At 41.3% G+C, this 19,582-nt stretch overlaps 1 protein-coding gene across 1 annotated transcript in view; it reads right to left on the reverse strand.

Moving 5' to 3' along the window:
- LOC140075105 (uromodulin-like) overlaps positions 1-19,582 on the reverse strand; it is a 36,857-nt gene that overhangs the window by 791 nt on the left and 16,484 nt on the right. Inside the window, exons 7-17 of the mRNA XM_072120608.1 lie at positions 17,514-17,651; positions 16,537-16,551; positions 15,688-15,708; positions 12,631-13,440; positions 11,377-11,481; positions 10,882-11,090; positions 10,524-10,681; positions 5,027-5,266; positions 2,629-2,782; positions 1,643-1,727; positions 63-95 (exon numbers count right to left, since the gene is read on the reverse strand). Coding sequence (XP_071976709.1) covers positions 63-95; positions 1,643-1,727; positions 2,629-2,782; positions 5,027-5,266; positions 10,524-10,681; positions 10,882-11,090; positions 11,377-11,481; positions 12,631-13,440; positions 15,688-15,708; positions 16,537-16,551; positions 17,514-17,651 — 1,968 coding nt within the window. The remainder of the gene's footprint in view (positions 1-62; positions 96-1,642; positions 1,728-2,628; positions 2,783-5,026; positions 5,267-10,523; positions 10,682-10,881; positions 11,091-11,376; positions 11,482-12,630; positions 13,441-15,687; positions 15,709-16,536; positions 16,552-17,513; positions 17,652-19,582) is intronic.

Genomic DNA, 19,582 nt, shown 5'->3' on the forward strand with positions numbered 1-19,582 from the left:
AAAGTGTCCGGCTCAGAAACTGTATAAAATCACATTTTATATATTAAGACATAAGTACTTACCTCCCTTAGGGGTTGTGATGACAGAGGATTCAGCTGTGAATATGAAGAAGACAGAAATTTGGGTCATCTGTAATCTAGAATAGGCATCTATGACCACATAAGTATGTCTTGTACTATGATATCACCATCTGAAATGTCTTTTAGCTGTGGGGCAGAAACTGTGGGGCAGATTTACTTACCCGGTCCATTCGCCATCCAGCGGCGTAATCTGTGTGGAGGATTCGGGTCTTCCGGCGATTCACTAAGGCAGTTCCTCCGACGTCCACCAGGTGTCGCTGCTGCGCTGAAATTCATCGGAATGCACTGAAGTACACCAAGCCGGGCCGAGTGCAGGTAAGTGCGTATCCAGCGACACTTTTTTTTTTTTTTTTAAATGCGCCGGTTTCTCCGAATCTGTCGGGTTTTCGTTCGCCCACGCCTCCAATCTCCGTCGCGTGCGCGCCGGTGCCGATACGCCACAATCTGATCGCGTGCGCCAAAAACCAGGGGCAATTCAGTGAAAATCGTCGCAAAACGGAAAAATTTGGGTAACACGTCGTAAAAACGCGATTTGGGCCCTTAGTAAATGACCCCCTGTGTGTGTTATTTGTATACTGTGACATCAATGTGTACATTATACTATGGATATATTAATCACTATACAATGTAAAGAATTTGCTGGTTCTCCATTCTTGACGTTATCATATTGCACTGATATCAATGGGGCACATGTATCATAAGTCCCTCTTTGTCTGTCTGTTTTTTGGGACTTTTCTTGGCTTTTCTGCTGGTCAGATGTTTCTTAGTGGTTTTTCTTGATGATACATGTGGCGTCTGGTCTTTAAAACAAAAGTCGCAAATAGTCTCCAAAAGTCGCAATCTGTTCCAAGCTGATTTCTATGCCTGTTCAGGGGCAGCCCTACATTTGTGCCAAAATTTGTAATTTTTTGAAACTTTTTTTTTAAAAACTCGCAACTTTCGTATCGGGATTCAAGTGATAACTCAGGGAATACTGCAGAAAACTAGACAATGACGAACCTTGAAAGGCACAAAAAAGTTGCAAATGAGCACAAGCATCATAAAAAGTCAAAAAAATTAACGAAAAAGGCAAACCAAAAGTTTCATACTGTGTATTAGCGCTAATGCTAGTGACTTTGTGCAAACGTTGCAATATTTTTTTATAAAGTTTATAAAGTTTTTAGTGACTTATCTTGTTACATATCCAAGTTATTAAGTGAAATATTATCCTGATCTATAAGGAATTACCCTTTAGCCTCTTCTCCTTATGAGTCTGCATATTACTTACTTTAGGACAGTTTCCTGCTTACTACAGTAGACGAGGAGAGGTAAAAAATGCACAAGTATATTATAAATTTGAACTTTATTACCTGTACTATTACATTCTGAAAAAAAAAATGGCTTCAAAAGCTTTGTTTAACTTTCACAATTTACTCAGTTGAAATGAGTAAAAAAGTTTTGACATATGACCTCTAGTTACATGCTGTAATACTGGTTGGCTTTCCCAAAACAAGATGTGAATTATGGCAATAATTTGTAACCACTCAAGTTAAAATTTTTAAGTAAAATTAAAAAATACAAACCTGATTTATATATCGGGCCCACATACAGAGTGGCATCAGTTGTTACTGAGTCACTGGCGCTTAGGGCTCTCATTCCACTGCAGACCTAAAAATAAAAGTATAAATGATCTAAGAATCACCACTTAAAGCCTTAAAATGTCAGCGCTACAATGACATGCAATTCTGAATCTCTGAGGACAGGAGTAGCTCATATACATAAGGGGGGCTATGAGTCCTCATTTGTGCACAAATCAGTCATAATGTGACGTGCCATACAACGCCAACCTCCGTTTTTCTAAACGCTAGCGATTCTCTGGACTTGGACTTCTCATCTCCTCATATCCCTCACCTTTATATTAATCCATTTCTGTCTTATAATTGTGTTATGTCTGAGTTACCCTTATCTTTCAATAATATCCCTTTGCTTCATATTATTTGGTGGTTATCAGCTTTGGTGTTCATATCTTTGGCATCCTAGTTATTGTGTTGTAAAGGTCTGGACTAGATGGGAGAATATTACTAAGAAGTGTATCTCTATTGTATGTATGGTTAGACTATGCTGTACTTTCCAATTTATTTTATAAAATTGGTGGTTTTGGTGTCACATTGTGGTTTTGGTGTCCAGTCACTTAGCAAGTTATCCACAGGATAGGGCCTAACTTGCTAATCAGTGGGGTCTTAGTGATGGAACCCCCATGGATCATGAGAACGGTGGTCCGATGTACTCCTGTTGCACCCCAAGATAACCGGAGCAGTTCATCTCTATAGAGCTGATGAATATTTCCTAGTTTGGTGCTGGACTATCTCCATCAGCTCCATAGAGATGAACTGGGCAGTCCATGCTGCAATGGACTCTGGTCTTCTTGGGGTGCGACGTGGGGTTCAATGGACCCCCATTCTCGTGATCCGTCCCATCACATATACCAGAATGTTAAGTCTTATCCTGTGGATTGGGCCTAACTTGCTTTGACGGGACAACCCCTTTAAAAAAGATAAGTCATACTTACTGGTGCGCAGGTTGTTGTACAAATATGGACGCCACAGTGCAGGTACACAACATCTGAATCCTTTACATATCCAAAGAGCTTTATAGAAAATTGACCGTTTGCTGAGACTCCGTTTTGTATTACTTTAATGCTAGAGTCTTGCAAGGAGGGGCAACTGAAAGGAAAGAACCCATCCGTAAATGTGTGTCAGGTATCAATAATCAGACATGAATTCACATTTGGAACGGCCCATCAGAAGAGCCGGCTTTTGTAAGACTACACTGACACAGTAATTGATCCAAAGGAACTAGAATGCAAAAGTCTTTGAAAAAATATATTGGTCGAGGGGCAGGGTTTACATCATATTCTGATGCACCATGAGTCAACGTCACGTGATCACCAGTTCACCAAGGTTTAAGCAGAACTGCTGGGTCTGATCAGACACGGTACAGATCAGTCCACACAGGGACCATTTCCCCCTGTAACTTTTAGATAACACACTTACAGTGGAAAATTTGCAAGAGAAAATGTAAAATGAAAAAACAAACTGTAGAAATGTGTCCCAGTGGCCTTAACAGCACCCAAGATAGGACGGTGAACTCCAGCGAACTCCGGCGGACATCAGCACAGCAGCGACACCTGGTGGACATCGGGCGCACTACCTTAGTGAATTGCCGGAAGACCCGAATCCTCGACCAAGAACGCGCCGCTGGATCGCAAATGGACCGGGTAAGTAAATCCACCCATTGTGTGGAACCAGGTGAGTTTATTTCCACCATAGGATAAATCCACCGGTCATCATTTAATGCACGAGGAGAGCGTTCCTCTTGTCCTTTTGTCTTTGCCTATCTATTCTATCACAGTGCACACACGTACACCCCAGTTTTCTGAGTCTGTACTATGTGCAGTTTGCCGGTGGACTGTGCAGGGGGCGCCAAATTCATCAAAACTGGTGCTCAATCTTCATTAATCTGCATCCCCTGCACTGCTCTAGAAGTGGGCACCATTATGTGTGACACAATTCTGTTGAGTTGAGTTGCTGTAATAAATGTGGCACACACTCCAACTCTGCACCGGAACGACCCTGCAGAATTTTGTGGTGCGGTGGGCAAAGTACAGCTGCGCCACAAAACTGGAACAGAGATTTTATAGAAACTGAACCAAACGCTTTAATAATTGTGGCCCATTATATATCAAAATGATGATGTTCATTTTGAGTTAATTTGAAAATTAAAAAATATTTATACTATACATTACAAAAAATTCTTTTTTTACCACTTTTTTGTAAATTTAAACACAAATAAAACAAAAATTAAAAAAAAAGTCCTAAAACTTTTGTTAAGTTCCAACTAGACCTTTGAGTCATAAAAAAATGGTGCAAAAACTTTCAAGGTAGCATGAAAAAAAAATAGGTTATGGGCCTTAATCTGATCCATATTTTAAAATTCACTAAAATTGCCCCGGTCATTAAAGCCTTTTCAGGCCTTATCATTAAGGAGTTAAAGACACAGGGAGATTTGCCTTAAGGCTACATTCACACTAACGTATGGGGGACGTATGTACGGCCGACGTATATATACGGCCGATATACGTCCCCCATAGGCAGCAATGGGCGCACGGCACCCTACGGGAGCGGTATGGTGCCGTACACGTGCGGCACCGTACCGTTCCATACCCGGGAAAAAGATAGGACCTGTCCTATCTTTTCCCGTAATACGGCGCCGTGCGCCATAGGTTGCTATGGAGAGGGGCGGGGGTGAGCTGCGCTCACCTCCTCCTCCTCTCCCCGTACACTGCCGTTGCCCGATACGGTACAGGCGGGCAACGGCAGTGTGAATATAGCCTAAGGGATATATTTTATTTTATTCCATCGTGTGGAGGATTAGTGATGTAAATTTCAGCCATTGGGGCAGATTTACTTACCCGGTCCATTCGCGATCCAGCGGCGCGTTCTCTGCGGTGGATTCAGGTCCGTCCTGGATTCATTAAGGCAGTTCCTCCGACGTCCACCAGGTGGCGCTGCTGCACTGAAGTTCCCCGGAACGCAATGGAGTACACCGAGCCGGGCTGAGTGAAGGTAAGTGCAAGCTCCGCAACACATTTTTTTTTTTTATATGTGGCGGTTTTTCCGAATCCGTCGGGTTTTCGTTCGGCCACGCCCCCCGATTTCCATCGCGTGCATACCAGCACCAATGCGTCACAATCCGATCGCGTGCGGCAAAATCCCGGGGCAATTCAGGGGAAATCGGCGCAAATCGGAAATATTCGGGTAACACGTCGGGAAACCGCTAATCGGGCCCTTAGTAAATGACCCCCATTATGTTGTGATATTATGCTTATTTTTTATTTCTTTTGTTTAGTTTAGTTCTGTAGATCAGGTAAGAGTGGGCTCATTAGTATATATTCATGAAATACATACCTGTTCTTGATGATATCATATCTTGTTGTGGAGTTTATTGAGGGTGAAGCGTAACAGTTTGTTATCTGCACGGCATACTGGGAAGCGTCTCCTACTTTCAGAATAATTCCTATGAACAAATTGGTTGCGGCTGTCAGTAGAACCTGAGAGCCCTCATAGGGGGAGGTGTAGGACGAGTCTTTATACAGAGCCATAGTTACTTGTAGTTGTCCAGTCCCAGTAACATTCACAACAGCTGAACTGCAATGAAAAGAAGAACCCAGTATTAAAGCACAAGAATATTCTATAGACAATGGAGACAAAACGTGCAGCTCCTGGACCTCACTGCAAAAATCTGTAAGAGATTCGACCAACTATCATGTGTCATGATTGCTTCTGCCTTGTATATACAGTGGATCACAAAAACTTCAGCTCATTCTTAAAGGGAACCTGTCACCAGGGACCTAATTTTCACTAAAGACAGATTGTAAAAGCCCAGGACACCTGCAGTGCAAAAATGCCTCTCTGCCTTTTCTAAGCATTTGCATTACAATATAATTGTGTGTTATAACTTGCTCTTGCATCCTGACAGAATCCTGGGGTAGTCACAGGAGTTGGGCTTTGGTTTCAAAAAACAACATGTGACTTGTATGAGCTGCAGACTGCCTCCATCTTTGTGCTCCTGTGCAGATTGTCTCTCCCCCACTGATGTCATCACACCAGGCTGTGTGAGCAGCAGGAGGAGGAGCTGTAAGGGAGCACAAAGGTGGGGGCCAAGATCTGAGGAGTGAGTAACAGACAAGGCACACGTTGTTTTTTGAAATGCAACCGAAACAAAGCCCGGTCCCTGTAACTACCCAGGATTTTGTCAGGGAGCAAGGTAAGTTGTATGCAAATGCTTACAAAAGGCAGAAAGACAGATTTGCACTGCAGATGTAATGGTCTTTTCTGAAAATGAAGTCCTTGGTGACGGGTTCCCTTTAAGCCTCAAACTTACAAATTGTATTGGATAGAGCAACACTAAAGTGGTAATTTGATGTGGTGTGCATATTGTTTGAGTCCCCCTGAATCAGTACTTTGTAGGAGCAACTTTAGGTTGGGGGATGTCTCTGCCAGCTTTGTATATCTAAAACCTGGTATGCTAATCTGTCTGCAGCACAGATGAGGCTCAGTCAGATTAGATTGGGCAGGATGAGTGAAACTGAATGGAGAAAATTGCCAAAAAATCTATGTGAAAACCTCAACCAGGATGCTATAGATTTAGGCTTAGCTAGAGGTTTACCTTCCAATAACACAACGGACCACATTTATCAAAATATGTGAATCTGTGAATCTTCATAAATCTGGCAGCCCCTGTACTTTGTTAATAGTGCAGAATTGTGGCGCACAGTCAGACTACGCAGTAACTCGCCTCTTTTGGTGCATATTTTTTCTGTCTTGCTGGACACCGTACACACAAAACTGGTGCAGACACTTTATAAATACATGTGCAAGCAGTTTGCATGTTCTTTCTAGTGTTAAGGCGGACAGAAAACTGGTGCAAACACTTTAATAAATGTGGCCCAATGACTGTAAGACAACACAAAACTGTGAATGTCCTTAAAGGGGTTTTGCCATGAAAGAAAGTTCTCAAATTTCCTAATCCCCTAGTGATGTTTAAACAATAAAGATACTTTTTAACTCCTTACTTTACAATTTTACTCATATTTATCACTTGTTTACCTCCTATAAGCTTCTGGTGTACTTTCTGCAGAATTGTGCTGCAGACAGAAATGTGGCGCATGACTGTGGGGGGGATTTACTTAAGATTTAAATAATGTAGAAGGAGGCGATTGTCCCCCTTTTTGGCGGTAACTGAAGGGGGAAGGTGGACGGCTTGCAAAGCCCACCTGGTGATATTATAAGCATTGGGAGCACATGGGGGGGGGGTCATCATTCCTTCTGCCCTCCGGACCGAGCGGCGAGAAGTCTGCCACCCACCCTGCCCTCAGGATATATTTTTTTTTTCAGGTGTTTTTCTCGTTATTGCGGTTTCTGGTTGTTTTCTCTGTCTTTTCAGATGTCACAGCATTGGCAGATTTTTCACATGCCCGAAGGCAAAAGGAAGGTCCCCACATGACGTCTGCCGGCCATCAGCCGCCATTCGGGTGAAGGTTTTTTCTCTGAAGAATTTTTTTTTCAACTGTTTATGCACTTTAAAGAGAACCCGTCATGCAAAATAACCCCCCTAAACTAAATATATTTTCATAAACTGCCATTAGAGAGCATTGCCTCTATCCCTTCATTGTCCCTCTACATGCCTGTAAACCTAAGCAATGAGGTCCTAAAGCTGTATGCAAATGACCTGGGAAATGTCCAATGAAGCATTAGCATATTCAAGCTGTCCACTCTATTCATGAGTGGGAGGCACAGCCACACCCCCAGTGCTTGACTGACAGCCTGTATAATGATGTGAGGCTGTATAATGATGTGCTTCCTGGTGCTGGTGGCCACGCCCCCTGCAGGCTGCAGCCATGTTATAGCAGAACATGTCAGATTCATGTGTAGCTGATGTCTGTGTCTCTGTATATTAGGAGGATGCAGAATGTCAGATTCATGTGTAGCTGATGTCTGTGTCTCTCACCTGTATATTAGGAGGATGCAGCATGTCAGCAGATGCAGCACACACACTAGCCATGCTTTACTATACATTACACACAGACATGAGCAGGGGGAGGGGAGGGGAGGGGTAACAGGGGTGACATCACTGCCTCTGACCATGTGACCAGCATCATTTACATGATAAAGAATAGATGATTTTACAATGATTAATGTATGAAATAACTAGATAAAGGCTGGGATGGGATCCTTATGAGCTGCTCCAACAGGTAGAGGTGACAGGACTAGTGACACAGACCTGATGACAGGTGTCCTTTAATTTCTGATGACAGGTGTCCTTTAATATGTTTTGTTATTTAATTAACTATGGTTTTTCTAAAAAAATAAATGCTGTGGCCTACCCACATACCCACAACAATTTAATGGTCCTTGTTTTTCAATGGTGGGTTAATTTGGGGGTATGTTAAGTCCCCGGGTCAAGAGCCTTGGTTTTGGGGTTATGATGTACAAGTCCCTACAGTCCACCAATGGCCCACATTTACTAAAGTGTTTGTATCAGTTTTATGTCTGACTTTGCACAGACTGCTTGCACATATATATATATATCAAGTGTCTGCCCAATTTTGTGTCGCGACTGCAGTGTGTCCGGCAAGACAGAAAAACTGTGCATCTTAAGGGCATGTTATCGTTTAGTCGGACCTTGCACCACATTTATTACTGACATGTGCAACAATTCCACAACATGAACACAGTGCAGCAAAAAAATGGTGCCCACTTCCCGAGCATTGCAGGGGGCGCCAGATTCATGAAGACCCTGCACCAGTTTTTATTAATCTGGCGCCCCCTGCACACTCCACAGGCAAACTGCAAATAGTACTGACTGCACTAGTTTTTATAAATGTGGGCCAATGACAATCTCAGCTCTGCTCTCTCACCTCATCAATAAATACACAGTCAGCTCTTCTCATCTGTCTGTAGCTTGTAGAGTAAGTCTCTGCACACTCCTGCTGCTTGCTGTATGGAAGTATCTATTTTGTAGTGTGTCTGTAATGCAGTGGGGGAGGGGCAGGAGGCAGAGAGCACTTCATTGTGCAGACAAGAGAAGCTATTCATGAGAAGAATCTGAGCATAGTCAGAAGATTTAAGGCCGTATCAGTAAAATTGGGATTATATCTGTGAAATGCTGTTTTTGTTAACTAGTGAACTAGAGAGTGTATTATTTTGCTTTACTGAATACATTTAATAATTTTTGTGGGAATATTCCTTTAACCCTCCTGCAAAACGTCGTAACTGTGTGGCGCTGAGGGAGCCGAGTTCCTGCAAACCACCGTACTATCACATGCTTCTGGCACCAGTTCACAAGTGGTGCCAGCACCAGAACTTGTAAGTGTCAGTTGTTAATTACACCCTCCAACACCCACACCCGGAGATAACTTAGATTATAGTTGTTAACCCCTTACATGCTGAGGTTATGGTTGAAACACCTTGCCCTGTAGGAAGGATTGATCCTTACCATGTCAGCCCCGTCAGGTCCCTTCTGGGTCTGACTGTAAACTGTCTGCACAAGTGTCTGCATGGTCAGACACTTAAAGGGGTATTCTGGGAATATGAAAGTCTGGCACAAAAACCAATGATGATATAAATAAATGAATACAACAATACTCAATGTCATTAGTCACAAAACATAGCTGAAATAGTTTGATTTTATGATTTACAAAATGTATAGCCTCTCTAAAGTAGGTGGAGTTATCACTAACCGTAAACAAAAGAGAATAGTAGGACCGGCACCACCCTCTCCACACAACCCGAACTCAGTGGCGTCCCAGAGTGTGGACTGGCGTCAAATCGCTGCTCCCCGGAGGTGCACGTGTGCATGCACAGTGAATCCGATAATCCCACGAGAAGAGAAAACACAGCACTCACCGGTTTGTGCAACGTTGAAGTCTTTATTCGGACGGACACAGGACAGGAGTGATGCACGCCACGACTAGGCGACGGGCCGTTTCGCGCACAAAGCGCTTCCTCAAGCCTCAGACCTCGCGAGATCTCTGGGTCCGGGTAAAATACCCGCCCCCGGCTCGCGTGGCCTTGGTAACAATAAACAATGCAATTTTTCTCGCAAGGTCTGAGGCTTGAGGAAGCGCTTTGTGCGCGAAACGGCCCATCGCCTAGTCGTGGCGTGCATCACTCCTGTCCTGTGTCCGTCCGAATAAAGACTTCAACGTTGCACATACCGGTGAGTGCCGTGTTTTCTCTTCTCGTGGGATTATCGGAGTTATCACTAAGATGGCCACCACTGGAAACTACAAGTCCCAAGATCCATTCTTTAGTTCTCAGTAACTCCTCCTACCACTTATGCTCTGCTGCCATTGATGATGTAGCAGGTTTTCTTGCTCTGTTACCATAGTAACGATGTGTAACTGCCATCAACAAAACACCGGCCATACTGGATGCACTGCAACCAACCGACTACAGCCAAACTTAGTGCTGATCACATGACCTGCCCAGGCAGGTGCAGGACATGTGATGTGGACATGTGACCAGCGGCCATCTTCTGTCCTGTGTCTTCTCTGCAACGGACAGCGCAGAGGAAATTAACGGACTGATTAAAGGGCCAGTAGCATTTTAATTCTTCATTACATTGTATGTCACCAGCATTTTCTGCTAAGGGGAGCAAAATTTTAAATAACAACTAATTACACATTAGCTTATATTTTGAGTGCCCACTTGTATATGAATTATGCTTATTCCTGGAATACCCCTTTAACACTGCACTACAATATATTAGTATTACAGTGCAGTCGCTTGGACTATATATCATCCTTTTTGTAGGATAGGATTCAAATAGTGATTATTACCTATGAAATAATGTGATAGATGAGAGCTTTCACCTATTATTCACATTACATGAATTACTCACTCTGTGAATGGCTTCAGGGCTGTTTCCAGGGCCAGCTCCAAGTCTAGAGGATACACACAGGAATACCTAATACTAAGTATATCTTCTCCACCAAGTGATGAATTTGTATCCAAGGAGAGGAAAATGTTGTTTTTAAAGATGACATGTGTGCCATTGTTCTGTACAAGGGAAGAGAAGAATTATGTTAGAGCTTTTGGGAAGGACGGTTGGTAGAAGAGGAAAGGGGAGAGACTGTCGTGGTGGCCCTAGTTGTAGCCATGTAGTCTCTACATATGATTCAATGTAAGTATAAGAACAAGTATGAACTGTATGAATATACATGTTAGCAAACCTTTTATTCTCATTCATATCTACTTACCACCATTTCGTTTCCGCAGACTCCATTCTTCAGCACAGACACCACAGATATGATGTTTGTCGTGTTGTAATCATTAAACCCTATACAGTATCTATCATTTAGATGTATATTTTTGGTGTTTAGATTAAATTTTTTCAGATCACATTTCTGGAAGGAAGCTTTCATTTCCTGAGCACCACATGAAAGCACCGGACGAATGTCTGATAAAACTGCAAAAAAAAACAATATTGTTAGTTGCAATTATGTTAATAACTGGGCTTCTTTAATGGAACTTCTATTAAACTGTCCTGTCCAGTCAGGACATATAGCAGGAATATTTGTGTTGACCTCTAGTAATAGAATGAATGTGTCATTTATGAATACATAATATGGAATAAGTAATTTTGTTCACATCAAGATGATCTTCTATGGGAAGATATAATCTAATACATCAGTGAGAAGTCCATCTTGGGCAAACAAGACAGATTGAGCAAGAGGTTATAAAATGAACTGTACCTGCAATACCACTATCATTTTTGCAATAGCAGCTGTAACGTCCACCAACTTTTCTACATTCCTCGTCAGCAGCGCATGAACAAGAATCAGGGACTGTGGCTGGATCTGCAAAAGAGTTGTAAAAAATATGAAGAACTAGGGGGAACCTGTTAGTGATATATTAGCTTTTTATCATAGCAATTATTTTACTCCAATGTGTACACAGTCATCAATGTAGTCTGCTACATAATACGTGAATAGCAACAGAAATTCATGCATCACTATATAGTTGTAGAGGCAATGGGGAGAATGTATTACAACCTTAATTTTGAACACCATTCTTAAAATTCCCCCCACTGGCAATTTGCAGTTTGGATCTACTAAGATGCTCCGTCCTCATAGAAGATCTGGAAGTGATCTCTGCTGCGTCAGGCCAGTTTTGACAAGGTTTGATATGTTGGAGATATTAGCTATAGTCTCTATTAGTACCCACCTAACCCTAATGTGGCAGGCGGAGCAGCAAAGCAAAAAACTGCTGTAAATGGGGCTTGTAACAGGCCTTGTCCATAAGAAAACTGTCGGACAAGGCATTGTAGGTCTTCCCTATAATGTTAGGAAACCATTATGTTTTTATTCTACTAGGGAAAATGGCACAAAAAATAAAGGTCCATCAACAGGAAAACCTGTCAGTACTTTACATAAATGGAGAATGTTCAAGTCATCTGTGCTAAAATCCCAGAAAATTCCATTGGCAACAGGGCAATTTATTCCAAATTCCAAATAATCCTTATACGTATAAGGTTTAGTACAAAAGTGTAAGTAAACTTTTAAGCCAAATTATTATTATTAATAATAATTATTAGTAGTAGTATTAAGTACAGATGGTAATAGAAAACTTTATAATATCCTTAATAAACCCCGTAACGACATGTTATGTATTAGTACATCACATGTCAGCTACTGAAGTATGGAGAGGACTTATGTGCTAAGTTTTTGCCAAGCTGGGTGTTTGCTGCAAATTGCCCTAGAGGCCACCAAGGTTTATTTTATTCTCATTTTATGTCATTGAAAAGAGCAATTGAAATGTCTTGTGATTAGTTCCTATTGTCTGGGAAATCCATAAAAAGTCACTTTTTTCTGCGACACAGATGTGGTACAGCATGAATCCAGTAGTAACTCTTGAAAGAATTTCTGGATATCGGAGATGGTTGATGTACAATGTCTAAACATTTATATAACACAAGACTTGATTGTATCTCAGTTTTATTCTCTTACCTGTGCAATATCCAGAATAGTATTGAGGGGGGTAACTAAATTTATACACATTAAATCCTCCAGGACAAGCCTTTATCTTCACCGATGATGTCCACTGACAGCAAGTGTCATAATAGGAAGTACAAACTGTTCCATTCACAATTCCATCGGCAGGTTCTGGATGTGCCCCTTGCAACCACATGGGGTATCTGGTGTAACAACTACCCTGAGAGGGACAAAAATCTGCCAGGCTGGATCCACCGCTTCCCGTAAAACGATACCATCCATTTAGGTAATAGTCAGAACGTCCATAATACCAGTAATAGTAGTCGTAATAATAGTAATCGCGATATGATGTGCTCCTGGTAGGTTCATTCAAGGTGGTATAGTTAAAACATGGATCGGAGCAGGTATGGTACCCATAGTATTTGATGCATTCTCTACCAAACCCACAAACATCTTTTGTACATTCATCTACCTCACACCTATATCCATCTCCAAAAAATCCTGTTGGGCAATAGCAGTAGTAGGATCCATTGTAGTTTTCACATGCAGCATTTTGGCCGCAGTTGTTGAGCTCCGGAGAAGAACATTCATCTATATCTATACAAGTGTTATTCTCTGATATGAATCCACTGGAACAGACACAGTTGTATGAGCCATACGTGTTGATACAGTAAGCATAATAGCCGCAAGGAGAAGGCCAGTAGTAACATTCATTGATATCGTAACAGGAATAGCCATCACCGCTGAAGCCGTCTTTACAGACACAGGTGTAGTCAAGGACATCTTTTTTACAGTTAGCATTGCTGCTACATCTAGAGCAAAAATCTGCGTGGAAAGAAAGCATGTACAGTCATACATATTTACTTTATGAAGATAATAGCACGGACTGGCACTCATGGAAGAGTCCAACGAAGAGACTTGTCAAAAAATGTATCCTTTATTCAGATAAAATACAATATCCAACAGTGAACCTCATCACATGTTATGAGTAAGACGCTTGGTGTCGAAATGCTTTAGCCCTGTTCTCCTCGTGTTGGATATTACATTTTATCTGAATAAAGGATACATTTTTCGACAAGTCTCTTGACGGCTGTGGGTGGATCTGTCTCCGTGCACCAACGGAGTCTCAAGAGCCCCTATTTCCAGTGGATATTCCGAGGTGGGGTGAGCTGGTGTTTTTTTTACCTTTGTGTAGTTATCTTTTTCTATATTTACTTTATGTTACATAATTTGTGGGTTGAAAAATAAGTATTTTATACTTATAAGCTCAAGTGGATCATGTTTGTCTTATAAATTGCTTACATTGAATGTATCTGCTAGAAGACTTTAAAGATAGAATGGCAAATTGTAAAAGCTTTTTATTCAGGAAGGCTGAAACGTGTAACCCACAATTACTTTTATGTATAAACAGCACCACTCAAGAATACTAGACATGCTCTGTGACCTGTTCTGCTGAAGCCAACCAAGGAGTTCAGAATCTCTGCAGGGTTCTCTTATAGGATGTCACTAGTCAAGAGTTCACCTATATTTATTAGTATGAGTATATATATATATATATATATATATATATATATATATATATATATATATAAATATATATAAAAGATAAGATGAGATCGCTGTTTATTAGTCCCACAGTGGGGAAAGTCACAGTGTTACAACAGCAGAGTACAGAGAATATAGTACACACAATGACAGAACAATAATATTAGAGACAAATGAACAACAGAAGAAAATGATAAAAAGAAGACAAATAAAGAGGACAAACAATGATCGACAGTTTGCTATTCAGTCTGAGGATGGGACCTGCAGGGACTGGTTAGTCGGGGGGTACAGGTTACTTTCGTTTGGGCCTTGTAGGTTGAACAACTTGATCTCAGCAGGAAGGAATGACTTGCGATAATGCTCCCTTTCACAGTTGGGGTAAAGCAGTCGGTCACTAAAGGTGCTCCCCGATGCCACCACAGTATCATGCATAGGATGGGAGCTATTCTCCAGAATAGATTCCAATTTACATAGAATCCTCTTCTCAGCTACCACCCCATGATTTATTTTTTATTAAAAATACATTTTTCCATATTTTTTACCTTGCTAATTTTTTTTCACACTTGGACTTGTACAAGCATTCGTCCGATCGCTTGTTTAAACCTTTACAAAGCAATACATATGGATTGAAGTGTGGCATGCTCAGTCAGTTACAGCCAGGTCCTGCCAGGAGGCCGAACAGCAGGAGCCGGCAGTCTCAGACCCTAGGGCTACAGCAGGATTTATTTGATCTCCCGGCATTCCGGGCTGCTAATTATGCACACCCCAGCATGGGAGAGGGAGAAAGGGAGGTGCATAATTAGCAGCCCGGAATGCCGGGCATCTTCTCCCCGCACTCCATGCTGCTTATGAAACGTTTATTTATCCCAACATGCTAGATGATCATAGCATGTCAATATAAGCAATGGACATTGCTGGGATCAAAATAATCAAGCGGGATCATCGCTGGGATCAAGAGGATCAGAAGTGAAAATCTGTAGCCTTCTTTCGTTATTTTCACTCATTGATTTCCTTCAAACACCTAGGACTGTTTTTCTGATCCCTGGTGTTAATGCCGGGTCTGGGGTGTGGTGACACAGCCCGACATCAACACTTGAAGGAGGCGATGTCCTACAAACTTCTTCTGACACTGATGTAGAAAGGCTGTGCATCAGAAGAAGTACCTTTAATAACCACCATAAAAACAACATAGGGTGTTCATTAAGGGGTTAAATACCTTGGATATATGATCAAATATGTTTTCCCAAAAATAATAATAGGGCCTCTTGAAATGACATGGGGAAAATCTGCACTGCAGTCCTTAGCAAAGAGACTTGGACCTAATCTTCATTCTGCATAAGTCTACCGGAGTTCTACTGTAGGAGGTTAAAAGAGTGTTTCCGTCTAGTGTTGGCTGTAGGCACCCGGGCTTTTATGTCTGCAGATATTTGAAGTACTCTGCTCAACAGGACTATAAAATCATCCTTGGATACAGTACATGTACCAATTTGGTGGGTGCATCCTAAAAGTAACACGATCTATACTTACCAGATCTGTTAAAAGTGTCACCTTTGAAAGAAGAAAAAAATAACAATGTCAAAATATTGTCAGATTCCTGCATATATCCTGCATGTATCCTGAAGAATAATAATATTTAATGATTTCTGCATAAGGTCCTGTCTATATACAGTAGGATACAGTAGGATGAATAACTATTTGTACCACTTATAGGTTTGGGTGGGGTCAAGGACGGCAGGCTCTCAGCTAGACCAGGTATTTTTCTCCAAAAGTTTTATCGATGTTAAAATAGACCAAAATAGGTAATCACAACGTGTTTCGGGGGACGGGGGTCCTCTTTTTCAAGTAAATTAAAATTCAAACTCTGGACACTGTAGGAGAGTTGTTTCAAGGTTGGCACAACTCTGGAACAACTCTCCTACAGCGTCCAGAGTTTGACTCCAACCGACATAGCATCCCGTGTTTGGAGAACACAAAGACATCGGCTGCACCTTTGACCACCATCCCTTATGCTGAGCACAACTCGACCAGGTGAGCAACCACCAACCACATCAGACACCCTGAACCGAACAATATTACCCTATGAGCACTGTTTTGTTTTGTCTCTGCTATTTGTACCGCATGAATTTTTATTCATCAATTATCATCATTGTACAAAAATTATCAGCAAATGATCTCTTCCCCACTGGGGGTCAAAAATGAAATTCACATTTTGTATTTGGAGTTTTGGAGGAAACATAAATGAACTTGCAAACTTTATGCAGCTACAGTCACGTACTTTAACCTATACACTAAGCTTATAAAGCAAAAATGCTAAGCAGTGGGGCGCCAAAAATATTTTTGATTCTCTATAGAAAGAAAAATAGATTTTATTCTTACCCAGCGCGCCGTTTTCTGAAGAGAAAAAAAAGGACACAAGTTAGTTCAAGTCTACAGGCAGTCCCCAGGTTATGTTCAAGATGGGTTCTGTAGGTTTGTTCTTAAGTTGAATTTGTATGTAAGTCGGAACTGTATATTTTATAATTGTAACCCCGGCCAAAGTTTTTTGGTCTCTGTGACAATTGGATTTTAACACTTTTAGGTTGTCATAAAAACCAGGATTAACAATTCATCTTAATAGCAGACACCTCTGATAACTGTTATAGATGTTTATTGTAGCCTAATGCTAAGGTACAGTAAATTACCAATATCCAGAGGTTCGTTTGTAACTAGGGGTTTTCTGTAAGTCGGGTGTTCTTAAGTCGGAGAGACAGTCTGTATTAACTGATCCCATCCATCATCTGACTGCAACTATTCATTTCTAGACTTATACTTACACTACACAATTAATAAAGGACTAATCTCATGACATATCCACAGACTATCCACGACCCTCTCAAGTGTCCCTTGATTCTGGTCAGGGGCAATTGGAGAAGTGGTTGTGAATGGGCCCTATTTTCCATTCAACTACCATGGAACTTGGCTACTAACTTGAGTATTGGTGTTCTCTGACCCCTATTACATGGCTTGGCTAAAAGGACAAGGGACTCTGTAAAAGATAACCGAAGATAACCAAAGATATTTGGTTAGCTACAATGCGTTTATCGTCTATGGGAATTATATTTTAAAGTTGAAGAATAGAGTGTGAAAAAACTTTTAACGCAGTGCAGGATGATTCTTGTTTTCAAAATTCTCTATTTAGTTTACTATTTGGGCCCTCCCGTAGACTAGAATCGGGAGGGCCTCACATAAAAAGCCTCCTCTTCACTCTCTCCGCAAGATGAGGTCAGTGGACCCTTTTCTTGAGAAAGGTTTGATTACCTTCATAAAGGAGAACATTTATGTTTTGCCATTTTATGATTAACTTATATGTTTACCTTTATATCCTTCAATACGGATGGAGTAAGAACTGTATGCATTGCTTTCAAATGACCAGTAGCCGGACCTGGGATAATCCAAGTAGCCTACAGAACCCCAAAATTCTGATAAGAAGGTTGTGAAGTCTGCTCTTGCACCTGAAAAAATAGAAAACACTTTAAATCAACTACATAATAATTCTTTTCGTAGATCGATGTCCTAGTGATTTTTTACTCATGGATGGCCTAATCAGATATTTTTCCCATGGTATTTTCTATGGCAATGCAGGAAATAAGTAATCACTAGATATTTATTCAGTGAATTAGTGCAAAATGTATACCTACTCGACCCATCAATGATTTTTGATATAATAGATCTTTTAGAGATCAAAAATATCTTTCACATTGTTTTTAAACAAAAAATTCAGTTCCCAAATTATCTGCTTAAGACAATCGTATCATCAGAAGCCTGTGGGGTGGGTTATCACCACATTGTTTGTGTACTTTTGCTACTTTTGACGCAATTGAGACTTTTTAAAATCCAAATCTAGTCATATTTTCCCAGTTGAAACTTGTTTGTCTCCGTTGTGACATATTTATCCCAGTTCAGATGTTTTTAACCCAGTTGAAACTTGTTTTTCCTATATTTGCCCAGTTGAGACTTATAAGTCTCAGCTATGGATACATTCACATTGACGTGTGTTTATCTGGCCATAGTCAGCGCTCACCCTGCCCCTTCCATAGTAGCCATGGCACTATATGGTGACTATATGGTCACCGTACTACGCCTGGCACCATAGGTCTATGGCGATGTATATCCTGTGCAAACTAGCGACCAGATATACCTTCAAACATGGCCCTTGTGAATAGGGCCTAAGACAAATAAGTCTCAAAAAGTAGTAAATAAAACCAGACAATGGGGCTCATTTACTAAGGGCTCCGTGGCCGCACTTTCGTGGCGTTTCCCAACTTTTTTTGGCTTTGCGCCAAATTCCGCCGGGATTTTGGCGTACGAGATCGGATTTCGGCACAATCGCGCCGGCTTTCATGTGACAGAAATCGGGGGCGTGGCTGTCGGAAAACCCAACGGATTCGGAAAAAACTCGGAATTTAAAAAAACCAAGTGTGTCGCAAAATCAAGCACTTACATGCACCGGGGAGAAAATGGTGAACTCCGGCAGACCTTGGCGCAACAGTGACACCTGCAGGAAGTCGGACGCACGAGCTTGTTGAATCACCCGGAAGACCCGAATCGTCGTCGGAGAACGGAGGATCGCGACGGGACCGGGTAAGTAAATGAGCCCCAATGTGGCAACTAAATAACTTGCCGGACAATCAAACAATATAGTGACTTAATTACTTACTTACTATGCTACCACCTACTGCAACTATCCTTTCAAAGTTCTTTAACTATGTAGTTCCTAGAAAGGCAATGTTGTAATTTGTAGTTTACTGTCTTTTATTCCAGACATTAGCTAATTCCCTGACTTTGTCTCTGTTTCCCAACCCTCTTCTGCTGATGTCCTGTGATGTCCTAGGCTAAACCTAGCCCTCAAACTTGTGCTAACCACCCACACCTTGACTTTCAAGCTTGCCTAAAAACCATTTGCTCGGACCTTTCACATCTTGACTTTCAACCTTGACAACTGACAACTCTTTCCATGAGCCTAGGTGGTTTTTTATGTTGTTTCTTTACCCACTTGGGTCAGAAAACTGACCCCCTGCACTGGGACTATTCTGAGAGGTAGCAGACTAGTGAACTTTCCATAGCAAAGTCTATATCCTTGTTAATTTTGAATATCCATATCACATAAAGAATTTCCTTGTTCTCAGCCAAAATGATTAGGTGACACAGTAGGTGCACATTCCATTTCCTATTTTTTTAAATTTATGTAAAAACAATCCATTTTTTAGACATGCCTAACAGCAGCCACATGGACCTTTCATACAGTAGTCTGTGTTTTTAGTATGTGCTTGTGGAAAGGTCATCTTGCCGGGAAGTCAGCCGTGTAGACTTTTAGCTGTGAGAACATCAATTGTAAATGATGGATTTTATAAAGGGTGTTATCTTTATTGTAATCCTGCCTGTG

The sequence above is a fragment of the Engystomops pustulosus genome, chromosome 8 (genome assembly GCF_040894005.1).
Source record: "Engystomops pustulosus chromosome 8, aEngPut4.maternal, whole genome shotgun sequence".
Classification (NCBI taxonomy): Eukaryota; Metazoa; Chordata; class Amphibia; order Anura; family Leptodactylidae; genus Engystomops; species Engystomops pustulosus.